Source organism: Micromys minutus (assembly GCF_963924665.1).
Source record: "Micromys minutus genome assembly, chromosome: 4".
Classification (NCBI taxonomy): domain Eukaryota; kingdom Metazoa; phylum Chordata; class Mammalia; order Rodentia; family Muridae; genus Micromys; species Micromys minutus.
In genome coordinates, this window is record NC_137973.1 from 7,387,854 (window position 1) to 7,414,283 (window position 26,430).

General features: G+C 45.3%; 1 protein-coding gene across 1 annotated transcript in view; it reads left to right on the forward strand.

Annotated features, from left to right (window-relative positions):
• PPM1L (protein phosphatase, Mg2+/Mn2+ dependent 1L) overlaps positions 1 to 26,430 on the forward strand; it is a 231,708-nt gene that overhangs the window by 150,880 nt on the left and 54,398 nt on the right. The window contains exon 2 of the mRNA XM_080915806.1: positions 19,681 to 19,855. Within this exon, the coding sequence (XP_080771932.1) occupies positions 19,681 to 19,855 (175 nt within the window). The remainder of the gene's footprint in view (positions 1 to 19,680; positions 19,856 to 26,430) is intronic.

Below are 26,430 nucleotides of genomic sequence, written 5' to 3' on the forward strand. Positions count from 1 at the left end.
TTTATTACTCAGTAAAGTTGGGTTGTTAATGTTCAGCTTCTGAGCTGCACTTCTCTCCTAACTAAATATGTAAATGTCAATAATTAAGACAGTAAGGACAAATATTTGAAAAGAAAAAAGTCAAAGTTACCCCAGAGGCAGATCTGTATAGAGCTGTATCGTGTCCACACTCCCAAAGTTTCCCTGGTTTTGGACCCGCGCCACAGCACAAACTGATACCATCCTATACCCAAGGACACACTTTCCTTCACTCAAGACTTGGAGGAATTGACAGAAGTTGGGAAAAGTGATGAACAGAAACCTCCATCTGTCGCCTAGAATCTACGAGTGCTGTTCATCTGTTTAGTTCAATAAGCAGTTATCTACTGTATACCTGTTTTTAATATGCACGCCATTGAAGCCACTAGGCCTCGGTGAACCGGAAAAGCAGCTCGGTCTGATGCTGTTCGGTTCTAAGCTGTGCTAAGAGGAGACCAGGACGGGAGGACAATGCTCTCCCAGCCTAGCTTTTGAAAGGGGTCTTTGGTAGAGGATCTTTGAAGTGTTGGTCCCACCGTTTCTTTGCGGCTCACATGTACCTTAACTGAGTGGCACAGTTTATCTGTAGGAACTCTCCCTGACACGGGGCTTTTCAGACAAGCCCAGACGCCCCGGACTGCTCCTGCTCCAGATGTTGACCCTCTTCTCAGGTGGAGCGCAGACTTCTTTACCAGCTCTTTGTTGGAAAACGTCGTGGTTGGAGTATAAAGTTCTGAGTGCTGCTCTGTCAGTGCTCACCCTGTTGGAACTTTCTGTCGTCGCATCTGAAGAGCTCTTGTGGGGGGAGTTACTCTTTTGTTTTGTTTGTTTGTTTTCACTTATTCTTTGTTCTTTTGTTCTGTTTCAAACCATGGGGCACAGAAGGATGAGTGTGTGAGTGTGTGTGTGTGTGCGCGCGCGCATGCGCGAGCGTGCATGCCCGTGTGCATGTGTGATGGTTTGAATAAGAGTGGCCCTCACAGGCTCATATATTTGAATGTTTAGGCACCAGAGAATTGCACTGTCTGAAAGAAATAGAATCAGGGGTTGTGTGCTTGCTGGAGGAGGTTGTCAAGCCAGTGTCTCTCAGGTAGTTCTATTGTTCCCACACCGCGTGTGCCGCTGTGCTCTTCACCATGATAATAGTGGACAAAACCTCTAACTGTAAGCTAGCCCCCAGTTCGATGCTTTCTTTTATAAGAGATACCTTGGTCATGACTAGAACAGGAACAAATCTTTTGGGCTAAGATAGTAGACAGATTGTCAGAATTTGCCTAGAATGTTTTCTCTAACAAATTACCCAAGGTGTTTTCCAGAAAGCAAGAAAATGAATATAGTTGACAGAGTGCTATATATGAAATAACAGTTTGGCTGCACTGAGACAGGCTGGGGAAAAAGTGTATTTTCACTGTACTGCCATACTTCTGTGAAGCTCCCTCCACAAGGAGTGCTCTGCACGTGTTGAGCCATGATCTCTGTTTCCTGGATTCTACACGACACAAAAGTCATGATGCTCCTCTCCAGGGGCCTTGACTTGACCCTTAGTGTCTTTTTATCTCTGTTTCCTTAGCTACAAGGGAAAAGTGCTGAGTGTGTGTCTCATTGATTTTTTTCAAGGTTAATGAAATATTATTATGTAATTAAGGCTTTTATAAATCATAAAAACATTTACATTTGATAAATGAATTTTTTTGTCATTTGCTTTTGAGTTTTGACATTTATGAGTAATCTTAGTCTGTTAAACTATTCTCCCTCTGTGCAGCGTTTCTAGATCCAGACTCATATCTTACTGCTATATCTGGCTAGGTGTGTGTGTGAGAGAGAGAGACAGAGAGAGAGAGACAGAGAGACAGAGACACAGAAGGAGAGAGACAGACAGACAGAGACAGAGAGAGAGAGACAGACAGACAGACAGAAACAGAGAGAGAGAGAGAGAGAGAGAGAGAGAGAGAGAGAGAGAGAGAGAGAGAGAGAGAGAGAGAATGAGAGAACCCAGGACCTTGAACATGTAGCCAGGCATTTTACCACTCAGCTTCATCCCCAACCTAAGGTTAGGTAATGTTTTATGATGAGACTCAAACTAACACAGATATTCTAGGCTTCATTTGTATTAGGAAAACATGTCTCTTCAAGCAGGAATGACCTGGATTTGAGTTTCTACCCTGCCAGTCACCACTGAATAACAGAGGGAAGTTAATTCTTTTGCTCTTCATCTCCTCCTCTGAAATAGTGGGAACATAAAATGGCAAAAATTGCAGAACTGAAAACCACTTGCTGAATGTTACGGTAAGCCCCCAAGTGATGGTTCTCTTTACTTTGAAAACAGACACAATGTCTGACAGGGGTGGAGATGGGAGGGTGGAGAGCCCTGCAGAGGGAAGAGGACAGGGGTGGAGCTGCTCCTTCGCCATACGCCTTCACCAGCAGCCACCAGGCCTCACTCACAGTTCTTGGTTAGGTGGCACCATCTGCTCTGTGTCTGGAGGACACAGGTCTGGGTGCTTGGTTGGAAGTGAACCACAGCTGACCACTTTTCACAGCATGCAGATATCAGCGTACCGTCTTCCTGTCGCCGGGCAGCTTCTGCACTGGAAGCGTCACAGCTGCGGACCTTCGATTCTGGCCTGCAGTGTTATTTAACCTTCTCTGAAGTGGTCCCAAGCCAGGACTGGCTGGAAAATGACTTCAGACGACATATACATATATAGAAAAGATTTTGGTCCGTGCCTTTCTGTTTATGATCTGTGAAGGACCTAACTTCTTTAGTAAGTGTGCCTCTTGAGGGACATGTGCAGTGGAACCTTGTGCTATCATGGCTCCTTCAGCCTAATCACATAATTACCATATTGCCATCAGCCCCGTTCCTACAGCGTCCTCTTCCCTTTTCAAGCTGGAGAGTAATAAGAGCAAATGTTTTCTATTTCAGCACATTACTCACTTTAAATGTGTGCTGACAAGTTAAGGGTATGAAGAATAAGAAATCTAGATGATCATTTCTTAAAGTGGAACCCATTAAGCTCCATTCTTAAGGAACGCCCCCCCCCCCCCCCCAGCGTCCCCTGCTATTCCCGTACAAAACTTGTACTGTTCGTTTTTTAGACTTCCATTTTCAGCGAGGGTTTTTTTTTTTTTTCCTGCCCTCTTCTTCCCTTTGCCAGAGACTTTTTAAGGTAGTTTTTCTGCTGCGTCCAAAGCCAAGAAAATTGGCAGAGGGAAGGTTAACACTAGTAGCTAAGGAGAAGACTACGTGTTCGGTCCTTTCCTATCTCTTCTCCGGAGAAAAGGAGGGTGTGGCTGATTGTTCTTTTCTTGATGCCACCATCATGTCATTAGAGACATAATTTCCAATGGTTGTAGGAATCCTAAGGCCATCAAAACTTAGAGGAGGAAACAAAATTATCGTGTGATTCCTCTGCCCTGAAAAGCTGTGGCGCTGGTGGCTCTGCCCAGCACCACGCGTCCTCCCACCGTTCAGCGCGCAGTCGATGTTTCATGTCTGTAAAACATCGCCTGCATCTTCCTTTTAGTAGCTGGTGATGTTTCCTCTGCATGCAAATAGGGATGGCATCAAAATGGAGTTACCGCATGTCAAAAGCCTCAATGCCCTGAGCCCCCGGGGTATGAGTCAAAGCCGAATGGCCCTAGAGGATCCCTGCAAAGGGGGTGCATGGCCTCTTTCTCGTCACACCGTCCATCTCTCTGACTAGGTGGCTGAGGAAAGCCGTAGGGAAGCATTCTCAGCTCTTCTTACTGCTCAAGTGGAATAAGAGAATTGATAGAGAAATTCTGTTTCCACTAAAGCCAGAGAGCGGATAGTCTGCAGGGACTGCTGAGCTCCGTGTGGTGATAATAACTCCCATGCTCTGTGTGGTGATAATAACTCCCATGACGCTTATGTTGGTCATCAGCTCACCTCTTTCTGCGGGATGGAGTTGAGATTCCGGTCCACATGGAGTCTCTCCTCTATTTTCATCTTCTGTGAAGAATGGGGTGACCTGCAACAGTCAGGGTAAACTTTCCAGAGGGTGGACACTGAGAGAGACCTGTGTGCGCGCGTGCGCACACTCTTGCCTGCCTCCTTTGGTTTGCTTTAGTCCTTGCGTTGGTGGGGGCAGGAATGGTCCATCGCTGCAGAGACACTAGAAAGTGAAAAGGCATGGTGAGACACCGAGCTAGCCCTGAAAACAGAGGATCCAGCTGACTTGGGGCACAAAGCTGCGTGCACATCAGGAACCTTACAAGAAAATGCGCCTCTGTGGTGGAGTCTTAAGTGCATAAAATCAAAGCTCGTGAGTCAGCCAGCCCATTAACTCCGTAGGACTTAATTACTGGCTGCTGCACGGCTAGAGACTGTCCTTAGACCCATGTGCTAAATCTGCTCCAAAAGAATGCTTTCTCCCTTTCAATGGCTCTTGGTTTTGTACTGTGAAAAACAAAAACAACAAAAAAAAACATTGTGACAGTCATGTCTCTGGCGGCCACTGGTCTCCGTTCTTCCTCCTCTGTTGGTCACACCCTGTGTCCCTGGCCACCACTGGTCTCCATCCTCCTCTGTTGGTCAGACCCTGCAGAACAGACCATGAGAAACTTGGCAGTGAGAATCACCTGAGTCAAACCCCGTGGCTTTGAAATGAGTCTAATGTAAGTGCTTTTCCATCTCTTTGGGTTCCCCCAAGTTCCCACCTTAACAATGTTGTGTGGGGCATTTCAATTGAATTTTGGGCATAATTTTAGTTGCCCAAAATTCATTAAACCGTAGGTATCAGGCTAATAACACATGGAAAAGTTAAGCAGCGTCTTTCCCAAACAGATCAGTGTGTAGTTTTCAGATGTTCAGCGTGCTTTTGTATCCCCAGGGGAGTGCTCTGAAGTGTGCCTCAGTATCCACAGAATCATCTAACATTCCAGATGTGGTCCTGAGTAACAGTGCCAGTCAGTGAATAGTCTTATAATAACAAAAGACAAAATATGAAGCGTTAAAAGTAATTAAGGTTCACGCTTCCCAAGTGGACTTCATAAATAACAAGGTGTGTGACATTGTTTCCTTTTATTTAATTTGCCACCTCTGTGTCATTATTTTCATTTCTCTTTTACAGTTTTTTAATCATTTCACGTAAGTGGCTCCTGCCCTGTATGTATTTCTAGATATGCAATGTCTAATAGCTCTGTGTGTGTCTGTCTGTGTGTGTGTGTGTGTGTGTGTGTGTGTGTGTGTGTGTGTACACACTAAGCAAGCACTCTGTCCCCTGAGCTGCCTCCTTCATTGCCTCTCTTCTGACTTTAGAGCTCTCAATCTCTCTCTCTTTCTCTCCCTCTCCCTCTCTCTCTCCCTCTCTCTCTCCCTCTACCTCTCCCTCCCCCCTCTCGATTTAGTGCCTGACTTCGACTCAGTGTTAGTACGTAAGAACGTTTTATCATGTTCATTAAAATATTTACATTGTTTTATTTTACCTCCTGTAACCAGCCTGTTTCTGCTTGAACTAATTCCTGAGAATTTCTTTATACAGTCCCATAGACTTAAAAGAGAGCCCCATGTTTAAAATAAGTTTCTAAGGACCTAGTAAGTAATCTATATGAAATTCAGAGTATTTAGTTTCTGTGAATTTTTTTTTTTTTTTGGAGTGACATCAAGTGCTTGCTTTAAAGTCTTAAGATTCTTTCAGGAATCCCATGCAAGAAGTTAGTGTTTTTCTCTTTTCTGTTCTGGCTACTCATTGCTAGGACAGTCTGATGTTGTGAATCAGTCACACTGGCTATAGTTTCTGCTGCCACAGAACGAAAAGAGCGGTTCTGTTACTTAATCAGTGGGTTGGCTCCTTGTCACTAAAGGTGACAGCTGGAGTTTGAGGCTGAGACTTTTTTCACGGCTCTGTTAATTCAGTAATGGCTTCATACTGCAAGTTGATAGTTGCTAAGTCAGCACAGTTAATGTAGAGGTTTTGGAGAGACTTCTATTTACGGGCATATTTTTAGCCTTCCGGATGGTCAGTGTGCTTTCTGTTGGTTAGGCTCAGATAAATAACTTGAACTTTAAGAGATTGCCACTTAATATGATAGAAGCAAAACAGTCCCATCGGGAACCAAAAGACAGCATTTTCCTCTGCTAGAGGCTCCAGGTTGTGTGGGTTCTACAGACCGTTTAGACCCTACCTCACATCACTTCTACCACCTCTGATGTTGGGTATGGTAGAAGAAAGAGATTTCATGTCATAGATCTTAAGACGGAGGCAGGCTTTGAAGACCTTCATCCACTGCAGCCCACTGCACGGATGAACTTGAAGAGACCAAGGGCCTTCCAGTTGAGAGTTATGTTCAAGGGCATCTACCACAGAACTGGCCAGTTGCAACGTGACTTGGAAGCCAGGTCTCCGAGTCTTGTCCTGAGCTCTGCGGTTTATTTAGGAATGGAGGGATGCCTGCTGATAACATGCTAAGCTTCCTCTAAGATTTTTAAAGGGGATGGATGGTGGGGAGAGACTTGTTTGATTACATGCAAGGAAGGAACTCAAGAGCAGAACAGACCAGGCTCTGAAAAGTGGGTATAAAAAATAGTATATATTTTCAGGACTTGGAAGAAGGAAGAAGACAGGACACTTAAGTCTAGTGTTTTGCATATTGAAAGTTTCTATAAATAGCAGCTGTTACTAATAATTATCCTTATTAAAATTCCCGAACTTTTCCCCCTGGTTCCTACCTGCTGTTAGTTCCTTGGATTCTGTTTCTTTCACCGTTTCTTCTCCCTCCGAGCACACCCACATGACCTAGGCCCTGTAACATCCCTATTTATAGTGTTGTTCAGCTCTGTGCCTGTGTGAAGTCTGTCTTGGACAGTCCCCCAGTTATAGTAGTTGGCTTTTTGTACATTGACAAAGTACCTGGTTTGGGGGTGGAGAGCACTGAACAACGATTCTTGCTACGTGTTCAGGGTTCTCAGTCCTTGGCCAGCTGGTTCTGTCACTTTAGACATGCAATGTGACGGGATATCTTGGCACCCAGAGAGCAACCGGTGGAAAGGGCTCTTGTTTTCCTAGTGGGTAGGAATCCAAGAGCAAGAGATAAGGGGGCAAGGTTCACCTTACCAAGCCTTCCTCTGGTGCTCATCACTGCATTAGAACACTGAGGAACTGGCATCCCTGTGACACACAGACCCACTGAGAACCAAGCCTGCAGCCTGGAGCATTTGGGGAGCCCCTCTGATCTAGGCCATGGTTCTACTTAGCACTCCTTCCATTCCTCAGGAGTCGCCTCACCTATCCCACTAGGCAAGTCTCTCGAGTTCAGTCAGATAATCAATTGCAGGTACTTGAACTTAACCTGTTTTCAGGTTGCTTGTTTCCTTCATTGCACGTTCTTTGAAGACAAGAACTGTTCTGTTCTTTAGCCCCTTGTCTTCAGTGTCATCCTTGGGACATCACACACACTGAAGAAATACTGGACGCACATGTGAATGAATTCAAGGCTTGCTTTATACCCCATTCAGTGCGTTGCCAGCTGTTGGTTTGGGCAATACAAGGACCACCATCGTGAGCCTTTAGTTTCTGTCCAGGGGAGCTCAGAAGGTTGACGTTTTGTTGGCTCTTCAGTGCCATCTTCTGGATAAAAGGCTTACACTCCAGGCGCATCTTAATGCAAACCATTTGCAAGATTATTTCTGCCCATGAATATAGGAGTTTTCTCTGGATCTTGGCATTCTAAGGCAAAGCTCTATGGTAATTGCATGTTTTCTGTTTCTTAATATTTTGGGGATCTGGACAATCATGAACAATGTTTAAAAACATGATTTTGCTCAGTAACATCGATCTTATCAACGACTGCTACTCACTGTTTGCTGTTTATGTGATCAGCGGTGAACTGATTGGAATTCTGGATATTGACATTTTTAATGTTTCTGACACACTTTTCATCGTTTGATCTGAGTTTTGATCTATTCATCAGAAAACATTGTTGATCGTGTACTAAATACCTAACACTTTACAGACTGCAAAAGGACTAGGAAAGACATAGCAGGCATCTCATTCCACATAACAAATATTTAGATTAGAGAAAAGCTCTCTCCCATGGGGGGCTGGTCGGTGGGTATACTCTGGCCACCTAAGTGTTCCCACTGAGCTTCTTCTTGGGACTGGGGCTGTTAGGCTCCTTGGTTGTTTCCCCTGAAAGAGCATCCTTACTTTAGTTAGCACGTGGTCCCTTGTCTCTCCACTAGCCCAACAGCAGTCTTGGAGTAGCATGGTGCCCCTCCCCCATCACATATCCCCAACTTGTAACACAGTGTTCCTTGGCATGAACCGCAAAGAGGCCGCCTTGGACTGTGCTCTGACCTGTTTTGGGGAGTTGGTGGTACGTATCTTTTCTTTCTAAGCTCTACAACTGATTTGCCTACCAAGAGCTAAGGACGTGTCACTTTGAGTCAACACCAGCAGGTGCATTCGCTGCTAAAATTACAGCCTTTCCATGCAATCAGGTATCCTTTTCTTCTTTTTTTCTAAAATAAGATGTCCTTTTGAGTTCTGTGTGTGGTTACACATTAGTGCTGGTGATTCCAGCGTCCCCAGCTTTTGCCTGCATCCTGGTGCAGTGCTCCGTCTGACTATGTCAGGGCACATTCGAGAGGAAATCATGGTGTGGTCAAGGTGCTTCGCCGGAGGTCATTTTGTGGCCTGTCTCACCCAGCTTCCTAAGGGTTCCCTGATTGCCTGCAAGCTGCTGAGAAGGGATGTCAGTGCCGGTTTTCGGACGACTGGGGAGGGCACCGTCTTTCTGAGACTCAGCAAACTGCCAATTCTAAATGACAGGAAAAAAAAGCCTGTGGCACTGAGGCCCTGCAGCAGTGTCAGTGCACACAGTCAGGGTTTTTATAAGAATTAAAAATATTGTAAGTTAGCAGGATGGCTCAGTGGGCTACGGCAACCTTGGCAAAACCTGATGAGCTGAGTTCAAACCCCAGGGCCCACGTGGTAGCAGGAAAGAAGGAAAGCTTGGAAGTTGTCCTCTGGGCACCCCACAGACTCACACACACATACACAAATCGCTGGTATGTATAATTGAATAAAATAGATTAGTAGTAGTAGTAATTTTAGAAAAGCAACCTCTGCTAGCCAGCCTGAGTCCTGGGACAACCGAGGGAGTCTGTCATTGCCTACTATCAAGCGTTAGTATATTAATTCAGCTCTAGCAGGTGGCCCAGAGTTCTCCCTTCAGTCAAGTATAGAGCAAACCCTGTGACCAATTTTAAAGGAAGCCACCCCCTTTCTATCCAAACAAGCTGACAGCTGGGTAGCACCCCACAAGGATGCTGATCAAGGCCAGACACCCAATTCTGTAAAGAAAACCAAGGCCTTTCCCATGTGACCCCTTGTAACCTTTATATCTGGGTTCTGAAATCAGGTAGTGTGTGTGTGTGTGTGTGTGTGTGTGTGTGTGTGTGTGTGTGTGTGTGTGTGTGTGTTTGGAAGAAAGCTGGTAGTCACAAAACTTTTTAACAAGGTGAAATATGCAAAGTAATTTTAAAATACCCTCAGCATGAGCTCTGATGGGCTCTGCAAGCCGCCAGCCTCCGTAGTGCATGCCCTGTGTTACTAGAGCCCAGGAGAGACACACCAGGGCATGGTCTTTTTAATCTTCCCACGAGGCGCTCTCATATTGGCACTCACAGAACATCAAGCCTGGTTTCACAGTACTGCTTCCCGTGCTTCTGACATGTCCCCTTGGAAAGGTAGGGAGCTCCCACAGGTAAGAGGCCAGCGGAGACACCACGCAGCAGCTGGCACTGAACAGAAGCTCAGACAGGGAGGTGCTGTGCTGTAGAGGTGTCAGAGGTGGTCATTTCCATGCAGATTCTATGTTTGTCACCTAAGAGGTAGCTCCTGCTGTCCAGGAGCCACCTGGGGATCTCACATTGGATGCAGCCAAGTACATGCGTGAGGGACAACAAACCTCGTTTACCGCATTGACTTTGGTAGCTTATCCTCCAGCAAGCTTGGTGGCAGGCCAGGGACAGGGCGGTGGGGGTGGGGGTGGATCTGCTTCCCCTTCAAGCAGTCCCATCTCTGTGTTTTCCTTTATATAAAGCTCAGGTCAGAGTAGAGAACGTTTCCTTTTTGATCTTTATGCCCTAACCCTGGGACTTTCCCAGGGCACATCTCTGCCCTGCCGTTTGCCTTCCTGTAAGTAAGAAGATGCTGACCATCTTGCCCACACTGAAACTAAACATTAACTCACAGCCACTCCTTAAAACATTTCATTTAAAATAAAGTCTGTTGCTGTTCCATTTGTTGATTTCTTTCTGGGGTGGGGGGCAGGTTGCAAAAATCAGTTCTCTGATTCTAATATGTCCCAGGGATGTAACTGGGGCCATCAAGCAGGGCAGACAGCGAGTGCTTTTATGAGCCATCTCACTGAAACTTGGAGAAAGACTTGATTTTTCCAGAAAGGAGAGTTTGGCAGTTAAAAAAAAGGGGGAGGGGGAGGAAAGAAGCAAAAAGGGCAGAATTCCAGGCAGCCAAGAAAGCTAAAAAAGGAAACAATTGGGGTGGGGGGGTGAGGGGGGTTCTCTTTGAATTAGTCATGAGACATCAAATGAAATTGTCACCAGCTCACTGATTAGAAAGTTCAACCCTCTGCAAGCAACACTCTGTGGCAGATGGACAAAACTGTCTGACACAATTTGAGCTTGCTATAACAAGAGAGCCTAACCTATTCCGGCGTTTTCTTCCTCATAAGACAAGCCGTTACATAGGCTCAAACAATAATTCAGAAAACAATTGCTAGTCACGCATGGAGTTAGTTGTATAATGTGGAAGATAGTCACATCTCATGGAAAGATTCTCTGGCTCATCTTCAGAACTTTGCTGTGCTTTTGCCCACAATGGCAAAAGTTTTCTGCCCCAATTTTGAGTTTACCTGTATTTGATCTAGGTGTTACCTAGTATTGACTTTTTCTCAATAAAATTAGTCATATCTGTATCTCATCACAGTCTTGGAAAAAAAAAAAGAAAGAAAGTTCAACCCTTCTTATTCCACTTCATATAAAAGGATCCTAAACCTAATACTGGCCTTGAAAACCCTTCTTGAAGCCACATCAGTTTGGGGACACCAGCCCAGCCCATCTGGAGCTTCCCTAATACTCTGGCCTCCCCTACTTCCTGGAGGTAGCTATGGGGTAGCAGCCAAGTGAGGCCCAGTAGGAGTCCTCTGGACTTGTTCCTATATAAATAGCTGACTCAAGCCAGGAATATTTTATGTGTGTTCTAACTAAGACCTCCAGGGGCTGCTCTAGTGTCATAGCCTTGGAATGCTATCATTTTGATTAATAACCCTCAAGGTTTTTATAATTCATTTGTAACAGTCCCATTGGCTTTCTCAGTCCTCAAGGACATTTTCAATAAGAATTATTTGTGGAACTTTCTAGAATACACGTGAGTAATACTTATGGAAGTTAATATTTCCCCAAGCTCCATAGCCCAAGATTCGGAAATGGAAGGAAATGTAATAAGGAATAATCCACATTTTTTTTAAATAAAAAAACCCTATTTCTTTATAAATCGATATCATTGGATTTTTTTCCCTATGGCTCTCAAATGTGTAAAATGTAAAACAATTTCTTTTTTATGACTTCTATATGACTGCAGAAAAGATAAGAACTTGCCCATCACAAAACATTTAGCCCAACAACTTTGGCTGAGTGCTGTTTCATTGCTCATTAGATTGGTGAGTGTTGGGCTGGTTGGCTGGCTGTTTTTATGCTGCTGTCCCTTAGAATTTGTATATGTGTGCTCTCAAAACAAAATTAAGGGAAGGATCATCAAAGTAGTGTGACGTTAACTGTGGAATTCCTAACCTTTCTCGGGCGTGGGTGTGGTAACTGAAGAGCAAAGAATTCCTTCTTCATAGCCTTGGTAGTAGAGAAACAACCTCAACTTCTTAATCTGTAAACAGGTTTTAAAAAATAATCTCAGAGGCTTAAATGTAGGTTTTGATCAAAATAATAAGAGGAGATAACTCATGGCTAGACAGAGTTTGATACATTGGCTAATTATATCTTAGAATAATTAGAGCCCAGAGATCTGGAAAGCAGGGTGGTACCGGTTTTGTAGATATGACCAGCCATCTGGAGCTAGGAAGGCTCACTGCAGTGCGTAGGATTAGAGCTATATTTACATGCCCTCACATGCTTTATGCTACCACATGAACTTGACCTCATAGTAACGGTGAGTTAGCAGACTGATAAACTTATTAAAAGTTAGTTTCATGAGGAATCCCAGAAGGATTGTCCCTAGTGATATGTAACTTAGTGGTCATCGCTTTAATGCTTAGATTACAACTTTTCCCTTGTCATAACCATTGGCTGGTGGCCTCATGCCGGCAGCCTTGGCTCTCCATAGGATTGAGATTTCATTGTTGTGCTTCTGGGTGCCATCTCTTGAAGGTTTCTAGTTTGTTTTCTTGAGGCAGAATTAGGAGTTTAGGAGCACAAGATGGTCTCTCAAGGGCTCTTTCCTTAAATAACCTCTCTAGGTTAGAAGTAGCAAAGACTAAAAATGGCAAGAAGTGACAGTGTTGGCAGGCAGAGAAGAGAAATCACTCCTGCTTTCTGTCCTTGTCCTGGTGGGCAAGGGCATTCGCTCTGACTTTCTCCTGTAGTGCCGGGAGCCAGAGAACACCTGTCAGAAGTTAATGATATGTTACCGTAAGAAAGATGGATTCCAGTGTGGACCCCAGAGGATTAATGCGCAGGCTATGTGCTGGCTGCTGCCAAATGGACACACATACTCATGTACTTCCATGCAAGGGCAGGGAAACCTTGTCTGCAATGAAGTATTGCTCATTTGCAGGGAGTATAGGAAGCCCCAAGTGTGAAAAGTCCTGGGTGGGTGGATGTGTGTTCTTGATGTGAGCCAGCCATGTGAAGGATTCCAAAGCATCAGCCCCAAAGGAAAACGGCAGAGCCTCTCCAAGAGGTGGCTCAGAGGGAGACAACAAAGCCTCCCCTCGTGGTCCTGAGTGCACGTGTTGGTAGTGTGTGCCATAAATGTTTGTCATAGCTTTCTCCTCAGCCTGCTCCTATTTATGGCCTGAAGATTCTCCCCAAAGAGGTGACTCCTCCGAGATTAGCTGTGCCTGCCTCCTTGGGCTACCTGTAGACTGTAAACCCTCCATGATTAGCTGTATGTACTAGCTCGTCCTCCGAGGTCAGCTGGATACAGCCGCCCCACCCCCCATTCAACTACATACAGTAATATTGCTGAACTTCTGGGGTACAGAGCCTTCTCAGGGAGTCCAGCCCTGACAACCTCAGCTTTCCTGTGTGTCTGTGTGTTTCTTCTCTCCATTCCCTACTGCCTGCCCCAGTCGGTCTGGCTGTCCCTGGGACGGTGTCAGATGTAGCACCCCTCTCTCGTCCTCCCCCCCTTGTTTTGACATGAAGGGTTTATTTCCATGTCACCCTGCTTTATCCTGTGGCTGCCTAGCCACCCTCCCTGGTTGTCATTTTCCCAAAGCCAGCTCCTCTCAGATCGGTCTTTTCAGAATCGATCTCTCCTCTTATCTTCCCATGTTTTTCTTATGCCAAACTCGGTCGCTGAGTCTCCTTGATCTGAGGGCCTGCAAGCCAGAGCTAACATTTGCACCCGAGAGCAGTGGTAAATGTACCATCGCCCAGTGTAAGATCAGCTCTTTTGCTTAAGTCTCTGCTCTAGTTTCCTTTTTGTTACCGTGATGAAAACGCTCTGACCAATGGCACATTAGTGGAAGAAAGGGTTTGTTTCATCTTAAGGTTTATGGGCCATTATTAAGAGAAGCCAGGGCTAAAGCTGGAGCTTGATGCAAAAGCCCCCAGAGAGAGCTGCTTGCTGGCTCACTCATAAGCTAATAGCTTTTCATGTTACTTTATGTTATCTTATTTTTTATGTGTACCTGGATGTCCATGAACTACATGTGTACAGTGCCCACAGGAAGCCAGACAGGATCATGGGTTCATCTGGGACTGGAGTTAGAGACAGTATGACCTGCCGTGCCAGTGCTTAGACTCAAGCTCAACCCAAGTCCTCTTAACCGATGGAGCATCTCTTAAGCCCCTTCGGTAGCTGCCCCCCAGGATGACCTCCCCCCCAGGATGACCTCACCCCAGGATGACCTGCTCCCCAGGATGACCGCCCCCCCCAGGATGACCTGCCCCCCAGGATGACCTCCCCCCCAGGATGACCTCCCCCCCAGGATGACCTCCCCCCCAGATTGACCTGCCTCCCTCAGGATGACCCCCCCCATGACATCCCCCAGGATGACCTGCCCAGGGACAGTGCCTTCCACAGTGAAGACAGCCCCTCACATACATACACAGCACTGTCTCATCTCACATCCGGCAAGTCTCCAGCTAAGACTAACTAGAACAGTCCTGGTATGCTAATGCTTTTGATCCAGCCTTAGATTCTGTGTCTGTTCACATATCACAGAAGCCGCAGTGTCTCAGCTTCGGCGTCTGTGCAGCCCAAGGATAGCTGAGAGGGACTGTCATCGATGGTCGGACTCTGACAGTGAGAGGTGTATAGACTGACATGACCGTTCTAGGGTATGGCTAAGAGGAAGGATTTTATTGTAGATTTGACGGGAGGGGGAGGGCAGAAGCATCTGGAGTCCAGAGCAGAGAGAAAGAAGTAGGCTGAGCCTAGTCAGCAGCCTGTACCTGCCCATGAGAAAAGCAGGTAGAGGGAGGGAGGGAGAGAGGGGAGCAAGAGAAAAAAACATGAAAATTGTGGGGTTATAGCTGAGGAAAGGAAGCCTCAGCTCCAGGAAGTGGCTCTGGGGGGAGTTTAGAGTAGAGGAGGGGCTGGGAGCGGGCATGGATAGCAAGACCTAGTGATCTGGAGGGAACCTGGAGGCCAGCATGTGCCTTGGGATGCTGGAGGCACCACAGGCCATGTGCCCCTCTGCCAGCGATGAGAGAGGTCCTGAGGAATGCTGGTTTTTATCTGACTGTCAGAAATCCTTCCATAGGTGGGGTTGAGCCCATTTCGGAGTATCTGGGCTGCCTTTTGGAATTCGGGGAAGTGGAGTTTCCTTTGGACCTGACAGATGGCATGAATTTCCATAATTAGGATAAAAACCTCTGAAGCCTGTTTGGCTTTGTGTGAGTCCACAAGGGATGAGAACAGGTGCGACTTGATCTATGTAAATCCCAAGAGAAGCAAACACTGAGTGGTCTGAGTCAGGTCTTGCTGGAGAACTTCTTGCTAATTCGTGTCCCCACCATTTTATGCCACACCACTACAGCTTCTTGAAAGCAGCAGTGGCGTCCTGGAAGCTGCAGCTTGAGCCACTTGTCTGCCATTTACTTCCCTGCAGAGCTGTAACATTACTCAAATGAGGTCTGCAGGCAATGTTACCATCAAAACGTTCTCTCCCAAAGCTATCTCAAGTACCCAGGGCATGTATACCGTCAGGGTACTAAATAAACTTCCATTGTACAAATCTGAAGCAGATGCTGTTAGACCATGGCAGTGTGGAAGATCAGTACTGATTTCCACCACACTACGTAGCTAGGCTCCCTTTACCTGGACAGATGGTTGGAAAGCTGGTGGTTCTCCGAGAAGTGCCCACGGAAGTCAGATTGCACAGCACTAACGGTGCGGAGTGTCTGAGCCAAATGGAATGACAGGAAGAACCGCACCCAACCCAAGGCCGTCTACTTCCCCTAGGGGAGTGCAGGCAAAGGAAGAAGGGCAAAGGCGTGGCTCACGGGAAAACACTGTATAAATGAAAGGAACTATTTTATTGTCTCTGAAATAGTGAGAATGGGCAAATTAGGGTTTGGACTTCCAAGAAGTCTGTCACTGGTTAAAGAATATATACGTGGGGGCCAGAGGGATGGCTTGGGGGTTAAGAGTGCTCACTGCTCTTGTAGGCCTCCTCGGGCACTAAGTGTACGCATGGTGCACCTATGTATATGTGTGTGTGTGTGTGTGTGTGTGTGTGTGTGTGTGTGTGTGTGTAGGCAAAATATCTAGCCACATAAAATAAATAAATCTAAAATGAAAATAAAGAATAAGAAATCCCAAATTTTAATTTTTTGAGTTTAATTTTATGTCAATAAAAATTTTTTTTTAATTTAAACTATTCTTGGAATTTTCTTTTATTTCTGAGATGATTCTAGCCGATCTCAGAAATAAAATATGCTTTGAACATAAGCTTCTGCTTGAACTCACGGGCTAGCTGCCATTTGACGCCATCCAGGGTGTAAAGGGGTTCTTGAAATATCATAACAGAATCTAATATTTACAGAGAGTTGTCTCCTTCTGTTTCCCTTATGAATCTTCAGCAAGAGCCTTGTGTGCGAATTTGGAATTGAAATGCCAAAGTGTCGCCCTGATACTATAGACATGGAAACTCTTTTGAAACCTGCAATATGATTGTAATTAGAAAAGTAAATTTCATCTTAAACACCATCAGGAGGCACAACTGGGAAGAAATAATGCAGTGTGTTTTCAGCAATGAAGAATAGATCAATATTTTACAATGTGATAAATTGTAGAGCCCTTTCCTGTGTCTCATAAATATTCTAACAAACACATTGTTGAAGACAGACGTTGCTCCGTCTACCAGGGCAGTGCGTTTGAATATAGTAGTTCTGCAGCGCCAGCACTTCGTTGTCTAGCGTCAGGAGAAACTTGGCATTCAGCTCTAGAGTTCAGTGTGTTGTGCTGATGTGCTTCTGAGTCCATTTGCATTTCCTGGAATAATTTCATTTGCTTTGCTCTTGCTGGCTGGCAGAGAAAGTGAGCTCTGGTTGATGGTATTGAAGCTGTAACATCATCAGCATCTGATTTCAGGAATTCAACTTGTAAATATGGAAGTCAGTGTTGGCTGTCGTTTGCTACTCTGTGGGGCCAAAACATAGCTTGCCACCACGTCCCAGTGTACCTTCCGGAGGCCCTGCCCTCCTCCACAGCAGCTGTGGTGATGTTTACAGGGCAGCTTTGAAGGCAACAATTTAAATGACAATAGTCACGGAAATGGAAACACTCCTGAAATACATACAGCAGGAAGCATCTTTTACACTTGAGGTGTATCTTTTCTTGTGTCCTCATACTCCACATGTGCACATGTGTGTGCTGTGCATGAGAGATGGGCTGTATCTGGTGTTTAACAGCTTTGCTTGTAACCTGGTCAGCACTTCATGATTTCTCCCTTGCCCGTATAGCACCTGATATATGATTTCCAAAGAATGAAGATCCTCCTCTTCTGTGAAGAAACGCCCTGACCTTCTTCTTATTCACAGCAAACACACACACACACACACACACACACACACACACACACACACACACATACACACACAGGGTTTCATTTTAAAGTACATGCATTTTGTTCCTGTTTTTGATGAACAAAAATTGTAAACACTATGGAACAGTTACATTTAACTAAATGAAACTGCATTAGCAACTGGGTATGGTGGTACATGCCTTTGAGCCCAGTGCTTACGAGGCAGAGGCAGAGGCAGAGAGATTTTGTGAACTTAAGACCATCCTTGTCTACACAGTAAGTTCCAGGCCAGTGCTACCTGGGAAGACCCTGTCTCCAAACACATGAACCAGGACTACCTCACATGGCTATCCGTTAAGTGATGACCTGGTCTTACACAGCCTTCCTGCTCTGCAGTTTCCAGAATATAATGCATCATAATTGCTTGTGGAAATCTACTTCTTAATATTATATATTTGAGATTGTATTTCATGAATTTTAGGATCTTTTTCTATTGTTGTGAAAAATGTCTTTGGTACTTTGGGTAGGGCTTGAATTGAACCTATAGATCACTGTGAGTAGGGATTGCACTGAACCTATAGATCACTGTGAGTAGGGATTGCACTGAACCTATAGATCACTGTGAGTAGGGATTGCACTGAACCTATAGATCACTGTGAGTAGGGATTGCATTGAACCTATAGATCACTGTGAGTAGGGATTGCACTGAACCTATAGATCACTGTGAGTAGGGATTGCATTGAACCTGTGGATCACTGTGAGTAGGGATTGCATTGAATCTGTGGGTCACATTGGGTAATAATAATCTTCTAATCCATAAATATAGGGGCTTTTCATTTAAGGTATGTAACTTATACCTTAAAATACTCACAATTAATAGTTGTATGAGACTTGAAGGATAAACTATGTAATTGGGTCTTTGCTTTATTCTGGGCCCAAATCAAATTGATCCTCATTATCAGGTCGTTTAAAATTCATTTTTAAAAAAATGTTTAAAAAATTCTTTAGTGACTACAGATATGGGTTTTTTTGGTGTATCGTTTTTGTTTTTGAGTCGGTTTCGTGTGGTCCAGACTGGCGTTGAACTCACTGTTACAGCCAGGTACCTCCAAATGTGGTATATGCGCACCCTCATTTATTGGACTGTTACCCTTAGACAGTATGTGGAGAAAGCTGATGTGGAGCACAGGGACATGTCAGATCTGACAGTCTCCAGAGATAGTTTAGGGGTGACAGAATCCCTCTGGTTCATACACACCACTGTGCCGTTTAATGTCTCCCATACAGTGAGGCTTAACTGTCACACTGAGTCTCACCTGGGAGGGAGAATGAATATTCAACCACCCAGTCTGCCAGAGGGACCCATGAGAATCTTCAGGAAGGCCTTCAAAATAAGCCGTTTCTCCAGTCCCCAGGGGAGTGTGCCTAGCTGACTGAAACTCTCTGCATGCACTTTCAGATGGTACTAGTTAGAAATATGTGCATGGGATGTAGAAGCAAACTCCAAGCAAACAGACAAAAGGAAGAAATTGATGTAATGGTGATGATGGTGATGATGATGGTGATGGTGATGATGGTGATGATGGTGATGATGATGGTGATGGTGATGGTGATGATGGTGATGATGGTGATGTTGATGGTGATGGTGATGATGATGGTGATGGTGATGATGATGGTGATGATGGTGATGTTGATGGGGATGGTGATGATGATGGTGATGATGGTGATGTTGATGGTGATGGTGATGATGGTGATGATGGTGATGATGATGGTGATGGTGATGATGATGGTGATGGTGATGATGATGGTGATGATGGTGATGTTGATGGTGATGGTGATGATGATGGTGATGATGGTGATGATGGTGATGATGGTGATGTTGATGACTTCCTTGTGGGGTTTGAACCTAGGACCTAGAGAGCAACTGCTCTACCATTGCCAGCCCTCTTTTCTTATGTCCCAGAGCTTCAGCATCAGCCCCAGCACGGGCTTCTTTGCACTCACTTCACAGGACTCCCTTTGAACATCAGTAGTGAGGTGTGGCCCACATAGGATGAGAGTGTCTTCTGTGGGTGAAGACTAGCAGTGTACGATGGAGAAGTGTACTTCAGAGGATAGCAGTGTCCTTTGCAGATGTGTGCCAGACAGACAGACAGTCACAGTGCAGCCTTTCTGAACTCACTGGAATTAAAAGCCTTGAGTACCAACTCTGTCTGTGCTCAGTCCGCCATCCTCCATGCCTTTAAACTGGATGGACAACTCCCAGGGTGCTGGGGTTCTGACAGTTGAAGACCCATCTCACTGCATGCGTTGGAATCTAAGAGTCACAATGACGAGGGCAGGTGTGCTCTGAGAACTCTCTACGGCCTACGATGGGTACTCATGGGGTTCTCTGTTTACCTGCAGACTGCAGCGGAGTATGTGAAGTCCCGACTCCCAGAGGCTCTTAAGCAGCACCTTCAGGATTATGAGAAGGACAAAGAAAACAGTGTTCTGACCTACCAGACCATCCTCGAGCAGCAGATCTTGTCGATTGACCGAGAAATGCTGGAAAAGTTGACAGTATCCTATGATGAAGCAGGTATGTTACTAATACATGGGAATCCATGTATGTTACTCATACATGAGAGTCATGTATGTTACTCAAACATGGGAGTCCACTCCTGGGTTAAATCTGGATCTCTTTTGAAGTAGGTGATTAAGGACAAAATGGACGATGCTCTATCAGTTGTTGGTGAGTTCCCTTCAGTCTATGACAGAACTGCTCTGGTGACAACCCTGCCATATGGAATCCCCTTAAGCTTTTGCTCACTCTGAGTGGAGTGTTTCTGGCGTTTGTCAGCCGTGCTGCTAATAAGGATCTAACCTTCGGAAGGCACTTCAATTTCGAAGACTAGGTGAAAATCTTAACCTCTCGTAATCTAATAGCTATCTCTGATTTGGGTAATTTCTTTTTTTTAATATCAGATTGTATTTTCTCAAGTTGTGCTTGCTTAACTCCTTGATTGGGCTTACTTTTCTTCAATAACTCAAATGGTGTCTGTTCTCTAACACCACCGAGACATTTGTTTGACTTCCTACCCGTCATCTGCCCGACGCCCCTTCTCAGGGAAGCCATGCACAGATCTTCCTGCTTACACCATTATTATCTGTTATATAGTTCGTGAGCTGTGGCCAGTTTTACTGAAACTGAGCCCAGTGTTATTTAGACTCATTAAAACCTTTAGTAGGATGACATTGAAGGCTGGGGTGTGACTTAGTTGCCTGGTGTCCTGGTTTGTTTTCTATGGGTGTGATAAAATACTGACCAGAAACAGCTTGAGAAGGATCCGAAGCTAAAGGTTCTAGGGAGTGGAGACTGAGGATCCAAAGCTGGAAGATACCTTGTTTCAAAAACAGGATAAGAGGAAACAGCATCCATGCCATGTCACAGAGCTTAGAGACATGACAACACAGCAGCAACCTTCCGGCCTCACTCATCGTTATTGATGTAGCTCTAAAGTCATTTTTACCATATGGGACAATGGCAAGTCCAAGATGAAGGTATCAGGAGATTCAGGATCTGGAACTGTTTCATTGTAAAATAGCTCTTTGTTGCCTGCAACTTTGTATGCCAGAAGGGATGGGCAAATCTTTCTGAAGCCCCTATTATAAGGACACTAGCCCCACTCAAGAAGGGCCTGCTCTCCTAGCCTGCTCACCTTACAAGTGGCATCGCTGTGGGGACAGGCTTTTGCTAAATTATTCAGACTTCCCTTGGCTATCGCTGGAGAGCAGCCCTTTCCCAACAAGCAAGCTTTAGCCTCACTGTTGCTGAGGCTTCTGCTGTGGTTGTGGGCCTGCCGTAGGGCAGAATATCGTGGCAGCAAAAGCACATACATGGTAAAGTTGCTCACTTCATGGTACCTAGGCAGCCAAGGGAGACTAGCAGGGTCCTTAGGCAAGGCATAGCCACGGACTGGCTTTCTCAGAGTTTCCCTGGTCTTTAAACAAAGCCATGAATCCATTGATGGATCAATACATTGATTGGGCCAGAGCCACTATGGCCCTGTGATAATCATCAGGTACATCAGCTGAGGACCAAGCCTTCCACACAGAAGACTTTGGGGGGAGGATAAACTTCATATCCAGGTCATCACAGGACAGCGTAGGGATGAAAATTAGGAAAACGATGACATATAGACCATAGTACTGGCATAGGATTGTTACTTGACAAAAAGGTGACTTGAGAAACAAAAGACATAGATGCCAACCAGATTTGTGGCTTCAAGTAACTTAAAGCCGCTTTGCCTGTAAGTTGATGGCATGAATGTACTCTCGTAGATAGTGTCTAGGTCTGAAATGCTTCTTCTGGCCTCCTGAGTCTAGAAAGCTTGGGTAGCTGTAAGTTCTGCGGCTGCGTGTGATGTGAGCTTTCTGTTTGCTCTGCAGCCTGTCTCTCTCCCTGCCACTGTCCTTTGAAGCAATGACTGAGTTAAAAGGGGACAATCCTCAGTCTCTTCCGTATTTGACATGAATATGCAAGTGCTTGGTGATCGACAGGGAGTGACACCTGACCACAGAGTAGATTTGGCAGTTGTATGGGCCCATCCATGGCCACAACCCCACGGATGGGGTGTGGACCGGTGAAGACAGGAGGATCAGAAGGGCCAGCCTGCACTACTAGAGGCCGTCTCAAAAAGCAGATCTAATCTAGCAAGCCACTGGGTTTTTGGAAGAAAATATCCTGAGCTCCCTTGATTGAAGAGGGCAACATGGAAGCAGATGTGGATATTTCTCTCAGCGTATATATGGATAAGGTTGTTATGAATATTTTATGAGGGATGGAATTGTACAGGATGATTTTACTTATCTGGGTGGGCAAAGTATATCATACCGACTGGATCAGAGTATCTTGGTGTGTTGTTTGATGTGGCGACTTAACTGAGTTCAGAAGAGGCTGTAGTGCGGGACACACAAAGCCCGCCACGGAGTTGGGATATGTGTGTGCCAGACTTGGCAACAACCCACCGAGGGAAGGGGAGTGAAAACAACAGCAGGGGCGGTCATGGACCTGGGAAGGGAACAGGAGAGGGCAGCTTCAGATCGTGTGACAGTGTGGCAGCCTGGTCCTCACGTGCTGTGTGGTCCACTCCATTCCGTCATTCCTGGGCTCTTGCTAAGGTGGTGTAGAATTTCATTAGCATCTATCATTGCTAAGCAAAATCCAGAACAGGAAGTGAGGTTTTGTGTATATTTAGTCTAGTGCTGTGTTTAAGTCTGAGTACTTGTTCACACACATTAACATATTGAAATTAGCACAGAGAGATCTCCAAGGAGACAATAACACAATCTGTGAAAACAAAAGAAACAGCATTTCAAAGGATCCGAGAGAGAGCCCTGGCCCGCTGTTCACTACCACAGCGGTCAGGACAGAGAACCGTGATTTCCATGCTTAGTATTATATTGACTTACTTACTGTGGTTTATGTTTATCATGGTTTGTTGTTTATGTACCTGTAAGTGGCCTTACATTCTGTTTTGAATTGTCCTCTGTGCTTGTGCATGAATAAACAACCTATGGTTCTTTGCTAAAGACACATTAGCATGGCTTCCTATGCTTTGTGTGGGAGGGATTGTGGGGAGAGCAGGCCCGTTTTCACTTGAGAGTGACTGAGCCAGTGGCCTTGGAGCCAAAGTCTGGAAACAGGAGCAGAGATGCGTTCTTATCCTTTATGCCTGAAGGGTGCCATCTTCCCCCATGTTACCTTGAGACAGTTTCTGCTTAGATCTCCACTTCTGAGCTCCCTTCTCAGAGCAGCAGGGTCTTTATTTCTATCCTCAGCTCACCAGCGATGCAGCTTCTCAAGGGACCAGCCATGGGAGCTAAGTGATCAATCATGTGGTGAGGGCGAGGAAAGGCGAGAGTTGAGCAGGCTGTGTATTGTGTTAACCTGAGCCCTCTGGTACACTTGGGACCTGCAGATCCATCTACACATACCAGGCATCCACTCTGCTTCCTCCGAGGAGAGAACGAGGCAGCAGCAATGTTCCTGTGATTCTGGATGTAGTTCTAGAAATGCCTGAGAGCTGACCTGAAGTGAAACTACAGAGAAGTCTCACCAAACACTGGTGTGATTTTTTAGAGAAGTAGCTCTTATGTTTTAGTTGAGCCATTTCTATCAGGATTATCAGTGGTCTCCAAAGAAAAGCCATTTACTGTCGAGGGGAGGGACTGGCTGCGCATCCGGAAATCCAGACTCAGAAGGAGAGTGGAAATTCCAGCTTTTCCTTCAGAGCAATTTAGGAGAAAAACAGGGACCCAAAAGGGATGCTCAGTCCTGACTGTGCAGTGCGTTACCAGCTTTTTTGTTTGTTTTGTTTTTTGAGACAGGATTTATCTGCATAACCCTGACTGTCCTGAAACTCAGAGGTCCTCCTGCATCTGACTCCCTAGCACTGAGGGGAAGGAGTTCACCACCACTGCCCAGCTGGGACATTCTCAAAATAGGAACAAAAGCAAAAGAGAACCGTCTTACCATGTCATGTAGTGCATTTCCTTCTAGTCGTTTTTCTCTGCTGAGTTTTAGTTACTCATGCCCAATTTTATATTGTTTCACAAAACCGAACTTATTTCTTCTTGAGCTTATAAGCTGCTTTAATGGTTGGTATTCTGCTGGATGACGGTCCTAGTCACCTTGCCTGTGGCCTTTTAGTGTTTTTATTCATAATTTAATTCTCGTCATGGAATAGAACCCCAGCATGTGGCTGTCTTTTATCCGTGAAGAAACTGAACCGCAGTGTGATAACCGGTGCCTACAGACTCCAGTGTAACCAGGTATTAGCCATGTGAAAGCCATGGAGAAAACAGCTAGCCAGAATTCACCTGTGAGCCAAGGACCGTGTGGCCAAGAATTCTTCCCCCACCCCAGCCCTCTGCCCAAGTACAGAGGACAAAATCCTGGGCTTCTAGCTTGTAGGGCAAGCACTTCACGAACTCGACTATGTATCTGGCTCCTAGTTTCAATTTTTAAGCAAAGCCAATTTATATTTAATTTATTTAATTTTCATTTCCCTTTTATATCAAGGATTTTAGACAGCTAAGTCAGTTTCCTCCCTTTGGTAGTGAAGAGCCATAATTAAACCTTCCTACCTACAAAGCAGGAAACTCGCAGCTTGAAAGTTCCTACACATCTGACTCAGTTAGTGGGACACTAAGGTATGCTTGGCTCCGCTGTCACATAGCAGCAGCCTGGCTTTCTTAAGACTCCCTCAGCCTTAACAGTAGGTGACTCTGTCTTCCCGCTGTAAACCCTGACCCCATGAGCACCTGACAAAGCACTAGGAATATCCAGAGGACTGTGTGGCCCTTTACTCAGGATGTAGGAAATTTGTCTGAGTGTGTGTCTTAGTCAGGGTTTCTATTCCTGCACAAACATCATGACCAAGAAGCAAGATGGGGAGGAAAGGGTTTATTCAGCTTACACTTCCACATTGCTGTTCATCAGCAGAAGAAGTCAGGACTGGAGCCCAAGCAGGTCAGGAAGCAGGAGCTGATGCAGAGGCCATGGAGGGATGTCACTTACTGGCTTGCTTCCCCTGGCTTGATCAACCTGCTTTCTTATAGAACCCAGGTCTACCAGCCCAGGGATGGCTCCACCCACAATGGGCAGAAACAAACCAATTACAGTAGAACTCGGAGGCCGGTAGGTGGGCAGAGGAAGGCAAAATTAGCTTTGGGGTTGATGGTTTGATTAGATAAATCAGAAAATCATGAGAACCCATAAGTCTTCTGAACTGTCAGCCTGAACCTTGATGTTGGCAGCACCTTACAGGTGGGCTTTGGGCCATAATGGCTGCTGCTTTGTTTCTGTGACTCCAGCCAGTTCCTCGCACAAGCCCCCACCTCCCACACTCTACGCACTGCTCTCTCTACTTTAATGAGTTTGATTAGATTGCATTAATATGTGAGCACCATTGCCTGTTCCTTTATGAAACTCCCAAAGTAGGAAAAAAATGTAATTTCAATTGAATCTCGTTAAGAAATAGTGGTCTGATTAGGGAGTTATTAAAAGAAGAAAATCAATTCACATTCTTCCATTGCCTTGTGTTCTTTAAAATAGAAGGCTTCAAATGCACTCTGAAAATATGTTAGTGCAGATTTCATGGAGGGAAAGACAAAAATCTAAGATTTCAACAAATTCCGGATACCAGAAACCACAAGTTAATGCTGAAATTTAGAATAGTGGGATGTGTCACCTCCAGTGATTAGGACAGTGGGCCAGAACTGTGCTTTTCTTTCTAATCAAGTTGCCATTGTTTTCCTGGGGAAAGCAGAGCTGCTTGTCATCTGTCTCTGCAGGAATGTTTGATTACAAGGACTAAGGAAAACTTGCACACCAAAGAAAACACTTGCACCCTGTGGTAACCTCTTAGTGGCTGGCTCAGAGATGTTTTTCTCATCCTGTCTCTCTGTCTCTCTCTGTCTCTCTCTGTCTCTCTCTCTGTCTCTCTCTCTGTCTCTCTCTCTCTCTGTGTGTATGTGTGTGTGTGTGTGTGTGTGTGTGTGTGTATGCTGCTGAGCTTCCGTCACCAACATTTCATGACCTTGCTGCAATGCTTACAATAAACTTCAAGGCAGACCAAGTTAATGGTAAGCCCTTTAGGCTTTTCCAAGATTTATTTATTTATTTTAATTATGTGAGTACACTGTCACTGTCTTCAGACATATCAGAAGAGGATACTGGATCCCATGACAGATGGTCTTGAACCACCATGTGATTGCTGGGAATCGAACTCAGGGCCGCTAGAAGAGCAGTCAGTGCTCTTAACCACTGAGCCATCTCTCCAGTCCCACCTTTCTTTATAGAGCAAACAAGATGATTTTTTTAAGTGATAGGATTTCTCATGTATGGACTGTCCTCTTACCATATGAAAGGCAAACAAATACTTCCTTGGCCTGACTTTTGGACCGTGAAGGTAACACAGGACTGTATCACTGTTAAGAGTCATCGATAAGAGGATGACGTCAGTCTAGACTCTAGCTCACGCTCGAGATTTCATTTGGCAAATTGCCTTGTGAGATGTACTCTTTTCAAATCACCTACTAGTGCCCAGAGTAATTCATTGTGTTAATTTCATGAATGTCCTTGACTCTGGGCTGTGTGGCTTAGGCCAC